Genomic DNA, 19,904 nt, shown 5'->3' on the forward strand with positions numbered 1-19,904 from the left:
AAACTATACTTATGTCGATCAAATCTATCTTCTCTTCCAAGAAACACTGAGCATGTTTTCACCTTGTGTGACGTTGCTAGTTTGTTGTGTCTCCACCTGTTTTTAATCATTTAAAGCAAATGGAGTATTCTAAATCATTGCTACCACACTTCGTAAAATACTTCCAACCTAGAGATGGTGCCTTTCTACAATATAACTGATGTCTCAGGACGACAACGAAAAGCTGCAGTATAGGCCAGCAGCTGTGAGCAAGTGTTGCAGCCTACGCGTACTCGTGTACTGTGTAATAGGCCAAGCCACACGACAATACATACATCATCTCAGCAGTGCCATGCCAATTCACATGCCATGTCATTGTTGCTTGTTCCTCACTGGCAGAGTTTTTAAAAAGGTAATAATCGCTTTTCCCATTAATGGCAATTTTAGAAATAAACGTTACTCGCTTTTTTAGAAAGTTTTATTTAAAAACCAAAAATTTTAGCACGGCTGCTATGACAAATTGATTTGTGTGTGTGTGTGTGTGTGTGTGTTTTTATATCTTGGTATTAATATGAAATGAAAGAAAGCTGTTATAACCGAGACCATACAAATACCAAAAAATGTAGGTTATTCAAAATTAAAATAATGGTATCGGTTTTAACCGCCTGGTTTTTCTCGTCCCTATCAAGTGGGCACACACTGTAGAGTACTTCAACTGGTGGAGGATTGTGTCAACACAACCAACAGAGACATCCAGTTTTGCAGTGAGGTGTTTCATTGTGATCCGTCGATCACTTTGAATGGGTGTGTCCCCACGTTCCAAAATTGCATGAGCCGCAGCTGCTTTTGGCCGGCCGGTATGTGGGAGATCGGACAGGTTTGCGCGACCTTGTTGCGATGAGGACAGATACCTCGCCCAAAGACTCACCGTGCTTTTGTTCACTGCGAGGTCTCCCAGGACATTCTACAAGCGCTTATGAGTATGTATGATGGTCTCGTTTTGCACCAATTGAAATTCAATGACAGCTCTGCTTAGAACGTACCTCCATTACAAACACCATTTTGAAGGGTACGTTTAGTGCCGCCACCTATGGGAACGTCATGATACTACAGTGGCTGAAGCCTGAATATTCTGGGGTATTGTACAACAAATTTCGTATTTTTTTCAACCGAAATTCTATGAGAAAAAAAAATGTTGCATTACTAATTGAACACCCCTCGTAATTTACATTCTGTAATAGCAGCAAACTCTCGCAACTTTGGTTAAGTCATAATTTACAAATTTTGAAATTGAAGAGTGCACTCCTAGCTATCAGTAGTTCACTAAGTACTAACTCTAAACACTGATCTGCAAACTGTAGCTACACAAGCATGCAAATAAAGTGACTGCTGTTTCTTTCAGTCATTCTGACAATGTTTAGGAAGTACATTATTTTTTATTGATGAGTCCCTATCTTCTCTGTCTTCCTTATTGAACTTAATAATAATAATAATAATAATAATGTCTATTCAACATCGAATAATCAAATACAATCCCTAGAAATAATACAGTTTCAGGACATCATACAGATTATTCTTCTGAATACGTCAGTTTATAAATTACAAACTAAAGATTTGTTTGTATTAATAAATTTTACATTTTGATGCATTTTACATTTGGTAGTATACAATCACAATATTACAAATATTGTTTTTATCAACATTATATTAGTTGTAGGTTACTTAAAACTATGAGCTTGACATACTTATGAAGCACTTTTCATACAGATATAATACTCGTCTAGGGAATAAAAAGGGTTTTCAATTAGAATTCTTTTTAGCTGATCTTTTAATTTGTTAGTAGGAAGGGTTGTGAGACTCTTTGGTAGGGCATTGGCTAGCTTCAGCCCAGCATGAAGTGCATTTTTTTAATATAAAGCTGTTCTGTGGCTATTTACATAGTATCTGAACTTTTGCCTTGTATTGTACTGGTGCAGGTCACAGTTGAAATTTGGATTTATTGTTTTCACAAGCAATACAACTTTCAATACTGGTATGTATAGATCTATCATGGAAAGCACACCTAATTTTGGGAACAGATTCTGACATTATTCTCGAGGTTTGGCACCACAAATAATTCTGATAACTTTTTTTCTGTAGTGTTAATAATGTGCTTAGATTGGCTTGAGTTGTTGCACCCCATATTCCTACAGCATAGTTTAAATTTGATGAGAATAGGGCATAAGAAGCAGTTTTTAGTACACACATGTCCTTACAATATTTGCTAATCATATTTATAGCAAACACATTCTTCAACAGCTTATACACTAAGGAATCGATATGCATGTCCCATTTGAGGCTGTCCTGGATTGTAATTCCCAAGAACTTGTCCATTTTTCCTTTTTTAAAATGTCATTTCCTATGGATAATTCCATGTCAATTTCCTTGTGTTAAATTCCATCATTGCAGTCTTTGAAACGCATTTAGACGGCTTTCATTAAAATACTTGACTATTTCATTAGTTACACTGTTGCACAGCACCTCCAGACTCTCACAATCATTGTGCTTACACACTATTGATGTGTCATCTGCATACAATATTTTTGTACAGTTAGGAGAACAATATTGTATATCATTAACATAAATCAAGAAAAGAAGGGGTCCCAAGACAGAACCTTGAGGCACTCCATATTTGATATCAGTAATTTTAGATTTGTAAGACCCACTGTTTGTTTTAAGCAAGATAAATTGTTTTCTATTGCTCATATACGATTTTATTAGCTCAGAGCCAGTTCCTCTGATACTTCCTGTGGTTAACTGAATCTTCTGTCAGTTCTTGGTACAACAACATTATAATAAATGAAAAGCACTAGTTTGTTTTTGCTCTACAGTATTACTAACTGGTTTTCAGCTTACAAGGCCAAAGAACTTCTTTGGTGACAATAGTCAGCAAATGTCTGAAGATGGTCTTGTAAGCCAAAAACCAGTTAGTAACAATGTAGAACAAAAGCAAACTTTATTTATTCCTGTGGTTTGCTGGTTCTACCTGTGGATTCACAAACCATCTCAGATTTGAAACTTACTGACAGATTAAAACTGTACACTAGACTAGGACCTGAACCTGAAGCCCTCACCATTTGCGGGAACATGCTCTGCCATCTGAGCTACATATGCATAACTATGGATTTTGAATTGTACAATCAAAACATTTGGAAGAATTTTCTGATGCTGTTTTTGTGGAGTTTTCAGGACATCATCAACACGCAGGGCTTCCCCACTTTGAGTAGTATTTGTAAGTGTGTGGTGATGTTTAGCCCGGCCCTTGTCGTTTCTCAATGAAACACATAGCACAAGTCCCTGGGAACACTGCAAATATCAGCATGATGCAAAACCCAGGCACACTCACTAACATGTACCTGTGCACTTCTTATTCTTCTTCATTTCCATAAAGTACAAGCAGTAGGTCTTCTGACAGCAGCTGTGTACTTGTTCAATAAGGACTGTCCACTAAATGTCAAATTCTTCGGTGATTTCTTTCAGCAGATTAATTATTAGCTGTTCTCCCAGTGCAGTGTCTCCCCTGAAAAGAATAACAATGTTATAAGAACTCAACAAATTCAAAACTGGGATCTTGCCTTTCATGAGTAATGTTCTTACTGATTGTGGTATCTAGGCATGTGTCATGACCAACCCTCGCAGCTATACTTCCACCAGCACTTAACTTCATACACTTCCTCACTTCATTCAAGTTCTGTTAGGAATGGTAAATAAGTCAATGCTCCACAAAATCCTTCCTCCCAGGAGTACTAGATCTTCCATGTATGCCGGAGAACCTCTATGAAGCTAGGAATGTGGGAGATGGAGTAGAAATAAAGCAGTGAGGGTGGGGTGGGGGGGGTGGTTGTAACCCATGCCTGATTCCAGATGTGAGTCCCGTTCTAGCACACAGTCCTACACTGGCAGGACATCTCAAAAACAATGTGCACTCCGTTGCAGAGTGAAATATTCATTTTGGAAGATTGTTTCTTACGAATATCATTTCACTAACTTCATTTGTGATAACACCTAAGCTTCAATGTCACTCTGATGTTGTCAGTACAAGTTAACATTCTTCATTATATAAGTTTAGATGCAAATATTATACATCACAATTCAGCTCTCACGTGCAACACTATGTTGGTATTATATGACTGCTTCTTGCAGTTACCTTGGGTTTCAGTATGGTAGATGGCAGATCAATCTTTATTTCATCCTCATTTGACTGCTGCGCTACAGATCAGACTATAGTCACAATTTAGATTGTGGAGCAATAAGGGTGGGAGGGGGAGGGGAAAAGGGAGGACGGAGTGGGGCCTCTCTCAAACCAGTGATGTTAAAGGAAGCCTCTGCGAGTTTTTATGGTTTTAATTTGATTAGCACAAGGGTGTTAGAGAGACACTCCATAAACTTCGATGGAAGTTTCATTGAGAAGTAAGTCATGTATCAAATGAAAAATTGTTTATTTATTTGAAATTTCTCTGAATAAATGTCTTTATGGGAGACTGTTACCATATATAAACATGTCTCCTATTACTTCAACCTCAAAAACATGCATTTCTTGCTAGAATCACGGAACACATTTTTTTGTACAGGGAATAGGCATAATGAGAAAGACTAGTGTTTTTTCTTTGAGTTGGTTTTGTGAATATATCAGCAATGCTTACAAATAATACAACATTTTAATGCTTTATTCAACATTTATATGAACACAGTGCCAGTCTGGAAAACATATTATTTGATTAGTTGATTTACATAAATGGTAGGCTTTGAAAATCCACATCTGAATATGCGATGACAAAAAGGAGAAAATTTTCAAGTTCATGCAATACTAACTGCATAATCATTAGCTTTCTATTATACCAGCACACAGTGACATGATCAGGTGGTATTGCTCTAACTCATTTTCCTCTTCAGTTGCACAATGTATGGGCAATTCTTGAGTCACACTCATTTTTCTCATGTTCTCTGGTGTGTATTATAATTCATTGGTTTGCAGTTGTAAATCACTTAATTTCATAAAATGTGATATAAATCATTGCCTAGAAGTGCTGAAGTACAATATATAATTGTACATTTATTGCAGAACAGCCTTCTAGATATTACACTCTCTACTATGATATATCAAAATAATATGATAATCGAAAATCTAAGAAGGAGGGGACATAAACATACATTTGCAGAGGTATACTGGATCACTTATTGACATACTTAAATATCAGGAATTGTCCCTCAAACGTTTGCTATTCTCCTTCTGTGGAAGATATTCCCATGGACTGCCAAATTATTCATGAATAGAATTATGTACAAAAATTACTTTTTTGCCACTCTAATGACTGACAAATAAAATTTTGTGGGGATAATGAAACTGGACAGATTTCTTTGTAACTGCAGGGCAAATGTGGAGATACAGAATAATAAAGCTTCTTTGTGGGTATGTTTTTCCCAACAGGTGTTTGTAGACATGTTCCCAACATTGCTGTCATTCCTGCGGCTGGATGTCCTGGAGTCTCTGGAAGCCCTGTGGGCACCAGTGCTACTGCGTGCGGGCACTGCAGGAATTTCACTGCTGGCAGCACTCGCAGTTGCCATGCTGCAATATGCACGTAATGGAAGCCACGGTTTGTAATATTTTGGATCTTTTTCTCTATTTGACTTTCGTTTATGTCATGACTTGCCATATTTCTCTTGGGAAATTGCCTCTCTCACCATAATTCATCGTTATATTTATATTGTGTCACATTTGCAAAATATTCACATTTGTGGTGTCTTAAAACTCAGTCTCAAAAGGTAAAACAGTGTTTCCCATCAGGGTGATTACAAATTAAAGCAGATAACTCAACTAATGTGCAAATTTATTCACTTATCAATTCAAGACTGTATAAGAGACCTGATTGGTAAATACTTCACTAAGTCTGGATGTGGCTTCAGTTGCCTGATACAGCAGTCATGTGTGTGAGTTGCATTTGTGTGTGTGTGTTCTATTTTTGACGAAGGCCTTATTTGTGAGAGTCTTGTGAGTCTGCAACTCAGTGCCTCCGCTATATGGTGAGTGTCAACTTTCCTTTCCATAATTTTGTTACATTCCATCCTGGATTTTCCATTGTTTTAGTGGAAGTTTCATCTTGCACAAATGATGTGCAAAATTTGGTGCATATGTAACTGGACGTTAAGGAACTTGGTACACCATAATAAAACAGCATCTGAAGAGTTCAAAAATTTTGCCTTACATTTGACTTGCCAGTTGTATAGACGAATATGTAAAGGGGGAAGGAGAGGGAAAGATGAAAGGATGTGGGTTTTAAGGGAGAGGGTAAGGAGTCATTCCAATCCCGGGAGCGGAAAGACTTACCTTAGGGGGAAAGAAGGGGTATACACTCGCGCACACACACACATATCCATCCGCACATACACAGACACAAGCAGACATTTTCCGCTTGTGTCTGTGTATGTGCGGATGGATATGTGTGTGTGTGCGAGTGTATACCCCTTCTTTCCCCCTAAGGTAAGTCTTTCCGCTCCCGGGACTGGAATGACTCCTTACCCTCTCCCTTAAAACCCACATCCTTTCGTCTTTCCCTCTCCTTCCCTCTTTCCTGATGAGGCAACAGTTTATTGCGAAAGCTTGAATTTCATGTGTATGTTTGTGTTTGTTTGTGTGTCTATCGACCTGCCAGCACTTTCGTTCGGTAAGTCACATCATCTGTGTTTTAGATATATTTTTCCCATGTGGAATGTTTCCCTCTATTATATTGAATATGTAAAGGGTTACACTACACGAAGCAACATACTGCACATGAATTTCCTTCATTATAGTTACCACCATGTCACTTCATTCAGTTAGAAATAAGGAAGAAGTAATTATTTATTTGATCCATGTGATCTGATACTACGCAGTGTGTCACAGATTGACTAAGATAGTTTCACTGAATATTTCATGTTTTTCACGTAAAGGTAAAGTTAAACTTCTGTAGAGGCCTACAGACATTTGCCTCATGGAAACCGTACCTGCTCAATAGTGGAATAACAAATGATGACAGCAAAATGATGTACAGATCAGATTGAGATACACTGAATGAAGGAAATATTATTGTTTTCTGTCAACAGCTAGACATAAGTACAGAATAACCAAATACGGACATAGCTTGCCTAGAGCAGATTTTAGTTCTGGGACTAATTTTTGCACATCAAAAAGTTTAAATAAGTGAGTAGAGGTGATGGGCTTTCTGCATATTTTTCAACTGCAGCTAAGGAAAAATAATCCAAGAGTGGCAAAAACTAAAATTCAAGCTTAAAATTGGTGAACAAATAAAGTTAGGAAGAACTAATATTAGGATAGACTGCTTAGCTTTTGTGAATAAATTTTCAGTTCTCTGTGACATCTAAACAGCACAAAAACAAATATAAATTGTTGAAGAAAAGGCAGAAAGATTAGTTCTCCAAATCTCATTTCAAGAAGACAAAGTACGTACATGTCTAGCTAGAATTTGGGACCCAAAATTCTAGAAAATAAATATGGAAAAATCTAGAGATTTATGATGAATTGTAATGGTCTTGATTGCAATGTGATGTAACAACTAGACAATAAACAGTTTCGGCTGAATAGCTATGCTTGCATTATAGTATCTAATTACAGCACTAACCACAACAATATTGTTACTACATGTGACTTGTTAGTATTAAAAGGGGGTCAAAGCATGCCTTTTAGCATATAAACCCAGTATGTTTTGTAGACTAACAGTCTATGACAAGTTATGCTTAATACAGATTTTGTCATGGTTGACACTGTGCTTGGTTACTAATATAGTATATAAAGTAGTGGCAGCAGGAGAACACACACCTAAAAGATACTACAGTTTGCAAGCTTTTGGAGCCAGTGGCTTCTTCTTTTGGTAGTAGGACTGGAGGGGAAGGAAGAGGGGTGAAGGAAAATGACTGGTGAGGTTTAGGAAAAGGGGTAGAGCTTGGAAAAATCACCCACAACCCCAGGTCAGGGAAGACCTGTCAGACAGTTTTGAAAATCTGAGAGCTTAAAGGTGGAAGGTGGGGTAATATGCAAAACATTGTACATGAGTTAATAAGACTAAACCTCACTGATCCTTTCCCTTTACTGCTATTCCTTCCCCTTCAACTTTTCTGCTAAAAGAAGGAGCCACTGGCTCTGAAAGCTTGGAAATTGTAGTACCTTTTATACATGTGTTCTCCTGCCACCACTTGGTGAATAGATTTTTTATCTATCTAACTACATTATAGTTTCAAAAAGTATTTATTTTCATTGATAATTACAGTGTATGCTTGATATGAGAATGGTAGCTAGTCAGCAGAAACTGGTTACATCTAGCTGTTCTTACTTTGTTACTTTGTTTTGTGATCAAGATGATTATAATTTATAATAAATAATACATGTCACTATGTCTCTGTTGCCTGAATCTGCCAGGTCATACAAAATTCAGTGTTTCTCATCAGTTCGAGTATTCGGGTGCAACGATTTAAGAGACTGGTATAGGAAAGACTGGTTACAAAATATGTTGCCACAAACCAGAAACAGATCCCATACTTGCAAGAGATATTTAGAACACAAAATACATCTAAAAATAGACAAAACTGAGACACTAAAGCATGGTCATAAAACCGCAGTATATTTATGTGGCTGACACATTCATTTTAAAGAGAAAGACAAGCACTGAAGAAATCCAAAAGGCAGAAGAAAAATTTACCAGGAAACTTTTAGGCCAAAATACGCTGAAGGAGGAATGTATAGATTAGAGCATACAAGGAAATTCAGAAGTATACTTCTTAAGTATTAGGTTATGAAAAAAAAAGTATTTTTGTTATTGGTTTGTTCCTTAAAACAGAAGCATTTCAAAAGAATAGAGCCAACAAAACTATCTAAATAAGTTGCGGTACTCAAAAAAAATTTCACTAAAGCTCAAATTGAGACCATAAAATGAAATGCAAAGGTAAAAGGTGACCTGAAAGAAGCAATGACTATACAACAGGAAATACAACATAGAAAAGATTAAGATGGGTATAATAAATGTATGTATAAAGTTTTCTGAATCACTAATACAAATTCTCAAACACAGATGCAGTGTGATGCCCAATTGGAACAATATTGAATGAATAGAAGAACAGAAAAAGAAACATAGTGTACATTGGAAGAGATACAATAAAAAATAAGTTCAAATGAATAAAAAACTAGAAATATGTATTAAAATTAAAGATCTGAAAATAGCCATGTTCCTACTTACTTCATTTAACTATGTGCTGCATATTATCTGTCAATTGAATAACAAGATGAATTACTAAAATGGAAAGAGAAAATTTCTAATAGTTCACAGCTATTCAGAGACCTTTCTCGCAACATCGTGCAACTATTTTGACATCAGACTAGTGAATGACACATGAGCACATTGATAATATAAGTGAAGAAAGCTCCTCATTTGTCTTCATGAGAATGCATGAATCCTATTACAGGGCATTGCTCTGTTTATAAATGAAGTAGGAATTTCCATACTAGCTGATTTCCAACACAGGCAGGCAGATAAATATTAGCTCTGTTTTAACATTTACAATTCACTAACATAATATAGTGATTTATTATGAAAAATCAGTTTGAAAGTCTCTCCGGTAAGCATGTGATAACAAACGGTTCAGTATTTATGATATTTGTTCATTCCTAAATAAAAGCATTTCCTATATCAAATGAATTAAACTCACTAAATTTAAATGAATGAATCAATGCGTATGAAATGAATAAAGGTAAAACGACATGAAATTGTATCATTGAAAACAAGACAGAAATGTTGAAGCTGGAATATAATGAATAAATTGTGAGAAACAAAAATTTGTGGGAGACTAGGACTCAAACTCAGGTTTCCTAACTTTTCACAAGCAGTAATCTTAACCATTATCCATTCTGAGCATGCTCACAGACCGGACGTTAACTGTCTTTGTCACTGATGTTTCCACCAATGATTTCCGAACACTGTAACTAGATGTTCTCCTACCAGGTGTGTGGGAGTAGCATCTCTGGGGAATCGATTATGTGGAGGGCTGGTGTATATATATCATTTGACTTAAATTCACTGCAATTAACCAAACAGAATCAAAGTAACTCATTTTTATAAACTGCTTCCAACAAGCAGAATATCTGTGTTTGAATCCCAGTCCAGCACAAAGTTTCATTAGTCATGAGATGTTCATTGAATTGCAGTTGCAGCATTTCTGACCAGCTTTCATTGACAGCATTTCATATTGTTGCATCATCATTGATTTCCAGAAACTGTCACTGATTTTTCCACATAAGCAGTGACAGTGGATGTTAGAGACTGGCCTGGAGGTATGCTCAAACAGCCTTATGGCTAAGATGATTGGTCATGAAAAGCATAAATCCGTGCTATAGATCCCAGTTCATTTCTGTAATGGTCAGTAGAAACCAAAATAGCAATAGACTATACTTTCTTTTATGTGCTTGAAAATAGAGGGTGTCCAACGAAGTGCTTCCTGATGTTAAAAGTAAGTAAGACTGAAAGAAAAATGCAAACTGCATGTTTATTGCAAAAGTTGAAAGAATCTTACACAGTAGTTTCTACTAACAGACGGCACTGTAATTTCAATACATTGTGCCTAAAAATAGTACTCTGAAGCTCAGAGTGATCAGTTCACCTGTTAAAATGTCAAAGAAGGTTAGTATACTGAACAAAGAGGTTGAAATCATGAATTCCATTGAACAAGATGTGTTTCTGGCACTGGAGTATCACAGGTTAGAAAACAGTATTATGACAACAAGGTGCAGTTTTCAAACACGACTTAATGTTCCAAAAACATCTGATGTGAAAACCATTCAGAAATGTGTGGCATAGCAATGCGGATTTTTCCCACCAATTTTGTTTTTCTAATCCAAAAAATAACCAAATTTTTCAGAAAAACTTTTATCCTAATTTCAGTATTTTTCCTAGTAATATGCATCACTCGCTTAAAAATCTTAAGTTCTTAATTAGACTAGATTTCACTGCAAATCATTATTCAGATTATTGTTATACATGTTCTGGTACCATTTGTGTAATTAGTTTTCATTACAACACTTTCAATACAAAGTTACAGTTAATTGTAGTTAGCATTACAGTTCATTACATGCACAAAAAAACCTATGAGCTAATACTTAGATTTGAGGAAAGTAGCAAACGCCATTTGAGCCTTAATCATTCCCGCTTTCCTGTAAAGTACTTTAAATTACCTAAAACTAATTATCTTCTACAGTAATTAAACTTGAAGTTCTGAACTAGTACCACTTTTCTTCACAGATTTCATCAAAATCACTGTCAGATTCTGGTCTTCGACTGGTTACTTTTGTTACCTTAATTTTTCTGCACAGTTTGACATCCAACATTAATTAAGTCACTAATTAATAATTCCATGTACATTGAGATGACAAAAGCCATGTGATAGCTCCTAATGTCATGATGGACCTCCTTTTGCTTGGTTTAGTGCAGCAGCTCGATGTAGCATGGATTCAATAAGCTGTTGGAGGTCCCCTGCAGAAATATTGAACTACAGCTGTCTGCACTTGCGAAAGTGTTGCTGGTGCAGGATTTTGTGCCTGAATTGACCTCCTCATTATGTCCCATAAATGTTCTATGGGATTCATGCTGGGTGATCTGTAGGACCAAATCATTAACTCTAACTGTCCAAAATGTTCTTCAAAGCTATTATGAATAATTGGGAGTACTACATCATTGTTCGGGAACGTGAAGGCCCCATGAATGGCTGTAGATTGTTTCCATGTAGCCAAACATTACCATTTTGAGTCAAGGACTGGTTCTGATGGACCAGGGGATCCAGTCCATTCAATGTAAACACAGCCCACATCATCATGGAGCCACCACCAGCTTGCACACTGCCTTGTTGACAACTTTGGTCCACAGCTTTGTGGGGTCTGCGTCACACTCAAACCATACTGTCAGCTCTTACCAACAGAAATTGGGAGACATCCAACCATGCTATGGGTTTCCAGTATTTAGGGCCCAACTGATGTGGTCATGAGCCCAGAAGAGGTGCTGCAGGCAATGTCATGCTGTTAGAAAAGGCACTTATGTTGGTTGTCTGCTGCCACACTCCATTACTGCCAAATTTCACTGCTCTATCATAATGGATACATTTGTCATATGTCCCACATTGATTTGAGCTGTTATTTAATGTAGTGTTGCTTGTCTGTTAGCACTAACAACTCTATGCAAATGCCACTGCTCTCAGTCATTGAGTGAGGGCCGTCGAATACTGCATTGTTGATAGTGAGAGGCAATGCCTGAAATTTGATACTCCTAGCATACTCTTGATGCTGTGGATCTCAGAATATTGACTTCCCTAATGATTTCAGAAACAGAATGTCCCATGCATGTAGCTCCAACTCCCATTCCACTTTGAAGTCCATTAATTCCCGTCATGAGGACATAATCTGTTGGAAACCTGTTCACAGAAATTGCCTGAGTACAAATGACACCTCTGCCAATGCGCTACCTTTTTATGCCTTGTGTGTATGATACTAGTACTGTCTGTGTATGTGCATATCGCTATCCCATCACTTTTGCACATCAGTGTAATTTACAATGACTGGCAATATGGCACTAATACATCTACATTAGGGGGATTCACATTGCAGAAGAACAGTAGTACCCATGCACTTTTCTAAATTAGTAACCAGCAACATTTTTTTAAAATTCAAAATTCTGTTAGTTGTTATAGCTCATCAAAAACAGCAAATTTCAATGTAGCAAAATTTTAAAGCATTATGTAATTTTCAAAATAACAATCTTTATAAGACCATCCAGTCATGAAACAATCAATCTGTAGTTTGACATCTAATGAGTAATATCTATGTTGAATGTGTCCTCATTGCTTGATTCACACCACAATTACCTGTATCTTGTACACGAGAATATGCATACTTGAAAACACAAAACTAAAGAACTTTAATATTTAATTACTCAAGAAAGATTTTTGTAACCTAAATTAACGAACATTTGAAATGAACTGTGTTATAATTACCAAAAGCATGAATTGCAATTGTCAGTGAAGTGAACTATTGTGGGATTCAGTAATTTGTGTGATTGATTCACTTAAATGAATCACCGAAGTATAACTGTCTTTAACAAATTGCTAAAGAACTGTGGTAGTTTCGAATTGTGTTGTTTTTACATAACTGTGAACTGTTCATTTTGTGCCACAATTTAAAAACTTCAGCAACATGATCATGCATGCTGGCTGAAAACTTTGTTACTTACTGTTCGTAGTATAAAAACTGGTCACCATTATTAATAACTCATCTCTGAAGTGAATAAAATGTGTGCGTAAATGACATCCAAAATATGGTGCCATGTACATCAATGAACAAACGCCATTCCACAATGAAGTAGATTTTTAACTTTGTGATGATCAAGATTTGTGGTACTGGGAATAAGACTACAAAATCCAGGTAAGTTCCGTCACAAGCTCTTCCCCAAATTGAACAGAATGGCAGCATGGCTGATGATCTAATTGGGAATAAGCCCCAGGACAATTGTAATTACTTCTGAAAATGTTGCCCTAGTTCCTAGGCTTGTTCAGCAACAGCAAACGAAATCCATCTGAAGAGTTGCAGCAGAAACTGGTCAGAAAGTTCTAGGATGCATGCAATACTGAGAAACAATCTACATGTTTCCATCCAAAATCCAAAGTTGCTAGATCATAGCCACACCTGCAGTGTAATAGATACAACTTTCTGAACCATATTCTGGCAATGATCAGTTTGATCTGGTTCACAGATGGGACTGATGACCATAGATGTTAAGTCCCATAGTGCTCAGAGCCATTTGGTTCACAGATGATGCACACTTTCACCGGAATGCATTCATCAATAATCAAAACTAGTGATTGTAGGGTTCTGAAAATCCTCATTTGTGTGAAGTGAAACCACTTCATTCTCCCAAAGTTACTGTTTGGGCTGCAATTTGCAGCAGACACGTTGTTGATCCTTTTCATGCAAGAATCAATAAACTTCTGTATAAAACTCTTACAGTATTCTCAATAAATATACCATTTGTTGCATTCTTGTACCGATCTTTGTGTTTATGTTATATAATTTTTTAACTCTATTTCTGTGATGTGGCTTCTTCACTGGAATACTATTAAGAATGGAGAAAAGAAAAGTAATCAAAAAACTTTTTAATAAACTGTCTTTTTAATGAAATTTTTGCTGCAACATGTTGTACCTAAAAATCAAGTCTGTGATCATTCAGGCAATAACATTTTGGTTTCTTAGCAGACCTTGAACTAAGTAAAAATTAAGTATTTTATGTTTGTGACTATGGCGACTAAGGATGTAAGCTGGAAAGGATCACCTTACAGATGAGTTGAGATGACGATTATCATGTACTAAGACTGAAAAATGAAATAACATCTTAAGCACATGTGAAACTGTGGACATTTGATCATTTGATTGTACTTTAACATAAGTTATATTTTTGTGGACAAAAAAGTAAAGTACCTTTTCCAAGACACTGCTACTGTAGGTGCATATTATAATGTGTGTATTTTGGGTCATTTGTATGAAATTCATTTTTTTCCCTTGAGTATTTCAGCATATTATTCCCCTATTCTTTAGAATAACAATCTTTCTAGCATTCTGTGAACTTTGATGTAAGTGGAATGTGCCAGTTGTGGCCTGATAAATTCTTTTGGCAAACTGACATTTTGCAATTGTTTTCCTTGTGTGTGTGTGTGTGTGTGTGTGTGTGTGTGTGTGTGTGTGAGAGAGAGAGAGAGAGAGAGAGAGAGAGAGAGAGTGTGTGTGTGTGTGTGTGTGTGTGCTTTATGGGAGTTATGATGTAGATTATTATAAAATATGCAGTTATCTAAACATCCCATCTTTTACAGGATGGGTACGGTTGGTCGTATTTGCATTGTACTTCAACGTGCACCTGCGACTTCGGGAGCTCTGGCTGGGTCCACTGCGGCAGCTGCGTGCTGAGCAGGCAGTTCTGATGCGTTTCAGGCCTGCTTTACCAGAAGAGCTGGCTGCACATGATGATGTGTGTGCTGTCTGCCTCAGTCCTATGCCACGCAGAGCACGTGTTACACCCTGCCAGCACATGTTCCACGCAGAGTGCTTACGACTGTGCCTCAAGACCTCTGATAACTGTCCTATCTGCAAACGAGAGTACACATTCTGCTGATACTGACACTGCTGTTGCAATGAGTGGAATTTGAAACCAGTTGCAAGTGTGATCTGTGAATTAGATTGGTCTGGATGTTATAAAGTGTTCAGTGACACAACTTCAGAGCAGAAGTAGTTAGCGGTAATAAAACCAATTATTTATATTCATATATATTTCTTGAGAGGAGATATCATTTGATACATGAATGCTACCAGTGCTGAAATTCCTAGTAAGGGCAGATGGGAGAATTGAGGTAATTGTTTTTATGTTTTTCTGTATTTAGTTATATTAATCTTTCAAGGTGGGTTCAAGTAAATTATCAGCTGATGTGTCAATGATTACATTTTGCACTGAATAAGCAGGTGTCCTGAGTAAGTGGGTCACTGGCCTAAAGTGTACAATGAACAAATGTACAAAATATGTTGTGCAGTATTGCACATACTGCACAAAAAGTATTAATCAATAGAGGAGCACATTTTAATATGTAAATTTCAGAAAATTTCTAATATGTACCTAAGTTTGTATATTAAATATGATTATTAATATGGAATTTGTTGTGATACTGTTATTTCTAGATACAGAGCATTGACACAGAAGAGGTATTCTGCAGAATTAAAACCGTGTAGCCTATATACTCATTTAGTATAGCTGTTACTGGTCACTGCAGAGTAGTTTAACACACAAGCAATTTCTGTTTAATGTATTGAGGATGTAGTATTGTAATGGATATAGATGCTGAATCTAAATTAGAAACAGTGATTGGGTTAAGACTTTTCATGTCCATCATTAATGCAACTATCTTTTATGATTGCAGTCATAATTCTACACAAGTACAAAAACTTGGTATCAATATCTTTTTGTGGGACCAGATACTCCTAACATTAATTCAAAAGAAATTCAATGACATTTTCATCAAATTTTGGAAAAAGTTCCCTTAATTAATGTAAGTAGTGAGTAATTTTAAAGAATAGCCGCTTCCAACTGAAGTGTTTCTTCCCACACAGGAAATGCATCTCATGAAGATCTCTGTGTGTGCAATAAACTAATTTTAGAATTTTTGACGTAATAATGATGAAAGAACTACCAGTCTGAATGCTGTAATAGTATCTTAAGATGACATGTTAGCCCATGGGTCTCAAATTGTTTGTGGCAATAATCAAAATCATTCATATGTTAAAGAAATATTAGATTGTAACATGCAGGGTATAGATGATAATTGTTTCGAACACACCACAGTGGCGTAGGTGAAGTGGAGATGAACAAAATTATATAGCACATTTGTGGTCTATCAATCGGAGAAACAACCTTAAATTAACCTACAAAACCCACCTCTGCTAGCCAGCCGGAGTGGCCGAGCGGTTCTAGGCGCTACAGTCTGGAACCGCGCGACCCCTATGATCGCAGGTTTGAATCCTGCCTTGGGCATTGATGTGAGTGACGTCCTTAGGTTTAAGTAGTTCTAAGTTCTAGAGGACTAATGACCTCAGATGTTAAGTCCCATAGTGCTCAGAGCCATTTGAACCACTTTTGAACCACCTCTGCTCAAACATGTGTGCACGTCATGATCTTTTGGCTCACATGATCTTCTGCCTAATTGTCCTAGAATATGTTATACCCCCTGTCCATGTGCTTACAAAATATATGATTGACTTTCCCATGGGTTTAATGAAAGAAATAAAGCTAATTACATTTACAATTCAATCAAAATGTACCTATTACTAGCACAGTGGTTTCATAGTAAGAAGGCTGAACAATCAAAATAATTTAATTGTTAATTATATTCTGTTAAAATTCACAATGTTATGGGGTAAAATTTACCCCTATGTCAACCTTACTTTGTATAAGTGCAAGAACATGGGGTTTTTAGTATTAAAGAATGACTTTTGCCAAAATTTCAAGCAATGCGCATGCCCTGTAGCTTAGGTGGCTACTGCAGACCAATTTGAGGCTGTTTCCTAGCTTGATGGATCAAAAATGTCCTATATCAATTTGCTCATTTCAACTCCACCTACACCACTGTGGAGCATTGTAAACAATTATCGTTTACCTACATCCTGTATAAAGCCAAGCACAGGCACGAATGCCTTCTTGAAATCTGCTTTAACAACTGGGAAGGGAAATATGAAGGGACATTTTACTGTTACATTTATCAATCTGGAAATTGTCACTAAAAGTTTTCATGCAAGTACATTTACTTCATTAGCAATACAATCAGTACAATACAACAAGGAGGAACAGAAATCTTAACTGCATTAGCAAAAGCAAATTTGAAATGTGTAATCTCAGTGTGTTTGTAGAGAGAGCTTTGGAACACTGAAGGGTGATACACATGAGAAGTATGAGTTGTGGTTTAGCTTCAAGTTTAAATTTGCCTGCCACCTTTAAACAGTGTGATAACCATTTTGTGTGCATATTTGCCATATATAAACTACACTGTTTTTATATTCTGCTAATGCTGTCCTTATTTTGTAAAATGTTAGCTACTAATGCAATGTTCAAATTTCCACATGTACTAATCTGACAGCTACTGTGCCAGTGCATTTTACCTACAAAATATTTTCATTGATTTCAGAGAGTGCATAATATGTTATAAGATGTACCAGATTAGTTTAAGGGTTACCAGTAATGGGCTAAGTAGGCTATAAGATTTTACAATAAAATAAATAGTAATATATTAACAGATAGACTGTAGAAAATCATACTGAATTATCTCATTTTCACATGCAGATTTCTATAAAGGATAAGCTAGTCTCAGTGGTATGTAGATCATATTGCCTTGAGCAGCATACCAAAATGAGCTTCATGTCCACTCAATTTATGGTGCTTCCGCATATAAGCCTATTACATGGCATTCTATTTTCAAATTTCATTAAGTAAGTTTGAAGGAGCTTGTTATACAACATTAGGAATTAAAATGAATCCTGTGTATCTGTATATGCACTTGCATAGATAGCTTAAAGACTGTGATAGAGTGAACTTTGTACTTACTAGCACTACAAACAATAGCTATACTCAGTAGAAAATGTAGTAACAAAAACTGAAATATTCAACTTTAGCACAAAACAACTTATTGCAAACATCATTTTGTTTAAATGATAAGCAAACCTGAGATGGCAGATCATTCATTTACTTTGTGTAACAAAACTTGTATTATTTTTTATATGCATTATTTTATAACTAATGTTTAATAAATACATTATTTTTATTTTCTTTGTTCCATTATATTGACTACTCTATATCACACCTTAATGCAGCTAAAACACAAATTCAATTTCATGTTGAAATTTATTATGCAAATGGGAATGACAAAATTTATAACTACATTTTCTGCTTATGACAGACTATGCATCTTCCATAATATGGTAAGTGCCTCTCTGTTCCAAACAAAATTGAGTCTTAACATTTAGTAAAGTTATAAATGAGATTGGTAGTTTTAAAATTTTTTATAAAATTATAAATTTCAGTTTCACCAAGATATTTTGCAACATTAAATAACATGAACTTAACAAAACCTTAAAAATCCCCATGGAAAATACACTGCAGGTCCAAATTCTTCAGAAAATAAGAACATGTTGCCCAACAGAGTTACAATAACAGATTCTATTGACCATGACAGTCATTTGCACCACACTAAATGTCCATCAGTCAAGTAATCCATGACACTGTTTATGTTTTCCCCCATTTCTTTGACGTATCAATATACTCTCCATCAGGACTTTCATAATCTTTAATTGGCGGAGTAAGCACTGGGCCTTTCTTAGTGAAAGGAAGCAATGCTGGGTCAATCTGCAACAAAAATATAATTAAAATGTGTGGTTGGAGGCATGAATAGCAACAAATGTGCATATTTCACACCAAATTTGAAAAACAGTGCATAAAACTCGTAGTTTTTAGTTTCCTTTCTATACAATTGAATAAAAACATAAAGTACATTAAAAAAAGAACAATGAAAAGAAATTTTCACCAATTTTGCTGAACTGGAGTGTTTCATGGAGGAAACTGGGTAGTGAAATAGAGAAATGCTAAGCCGTGGGATGGTAGCAGTAAGTTATGAGAATAAATACCTTTTCGCTTCTCAGTTTAAAAAAAAAGAGAGAGAGAGAGAGATATAGACAAGGTATGGGGGAGGCAGGGTGAGGGGGAGGGAGGGTAGGTGGAGTGCAAAATGAGAGAAGTGGAAGAGGGGGAAAGGACTAGTTGGTGTGCAGGTGGAATAAAAGGCTGTGTAGTGCTGGAGTGGGAGCAGGGAAGGGGGTAGAGAATACAGATTAGTGAATGCTGAGGCCAAAGGGGTTACAGGAATGTGGTATATGATACACCGCAGAGAAAATTCCCAACTGGGCAATTCATAAAAACTGGTGTTGGTAGGAAGGATCCAGATGGTGCATGCTTTGAAGCAGTCATTGAAGTGAAGCATGTTGTGTCTGCAACCGTATGGTTCAGCTTTCTTGTTGTCACAGTTTGTCAATGGTCATTCACGCTGAAAGACAGTTTGTTGGTTATCGTGCTCATGGGAAAGCAGCACAGTGGTTACAGCTTAGTTTGTAGATCACTTGATGTCTTTCACAGGTGGCCCAGCCTTTGAATGGATAAGTGATGCTTGTGACCAGATTGGTGGAAGAATGTATGAGACCTGTCATACATTTAGGTCTATTGCAGGGATATATGCCACAAGGCAATGGATTGGGAACAGGAATGAACAAGGGGCAGACAATG

At 36.4% G+C, this 19,904-nt stretch overlaps 2 protein-coding genes across 3 annotated transcripts in view; one reads left to right on the top strand and one right to left on the bottom strand.

Annotated features, from left to right (window-relative positions):
* LOC124795356 (E3 ubiquitin protein ligase RIN2-like) overlaps positions 1-16,632 on the top strand; it is a 218,327-nt gene extending 201,695 nt beyond the window's left edge. For both annotated transcript variants that reach the window (XM_047259347.1, XM_047259348.1), the window contains 2 exons: positions 5,447-5,615; positions 14,908-16,632. In XM_047259347.1, the coding sequence (XP_047115303.1) occupies positions 5,447-5,615; positions 14,908-15,206 (468 nt within the window). In that variant the 3' untranslated portion in view covers positions 15,207-16,632. The remainder of the gene's footprint in view (positions 1-5,446; positions 5,616-14,907) is intronic.
* A 1,822-nt stretch (positions 16,633-18,454) lies between these two features.
* LOC124795358 (prefoldin subunit 3-like) overlaps positions 18,455-19,904 on the bottom strand; it is a 37,796-nt gene continuing 36,346 nt past the window's right edge. Inside the window, exon 5 of the mRNA XM_047259351.1 lies at positions 18,455-18,974. Coding sequence (XP_047115307.1) covers positions 18,855-18,974 — 120 coding nt within the window. The 3' untranslated portion in view covers positions 18,455-18,854. The remainder of the gene's footprint in view (positions 18,975-19,904) is intronic.

This window comes from Schistocerca piceifrons, chromosome 4 (genome assembly GCF_021461385.2).
Source record: "Schistocerca piceifrons isolate TAMUIC-IGC-003096 chromosome 4, iqSchPice1.1, whole genome shotgun sequence".
NCBI lineage: Eukaryota > Metazoa > Arthropoda > Insecta > Orthoptera > Acrididae > Schistocerca > Schistocerca piceifrons.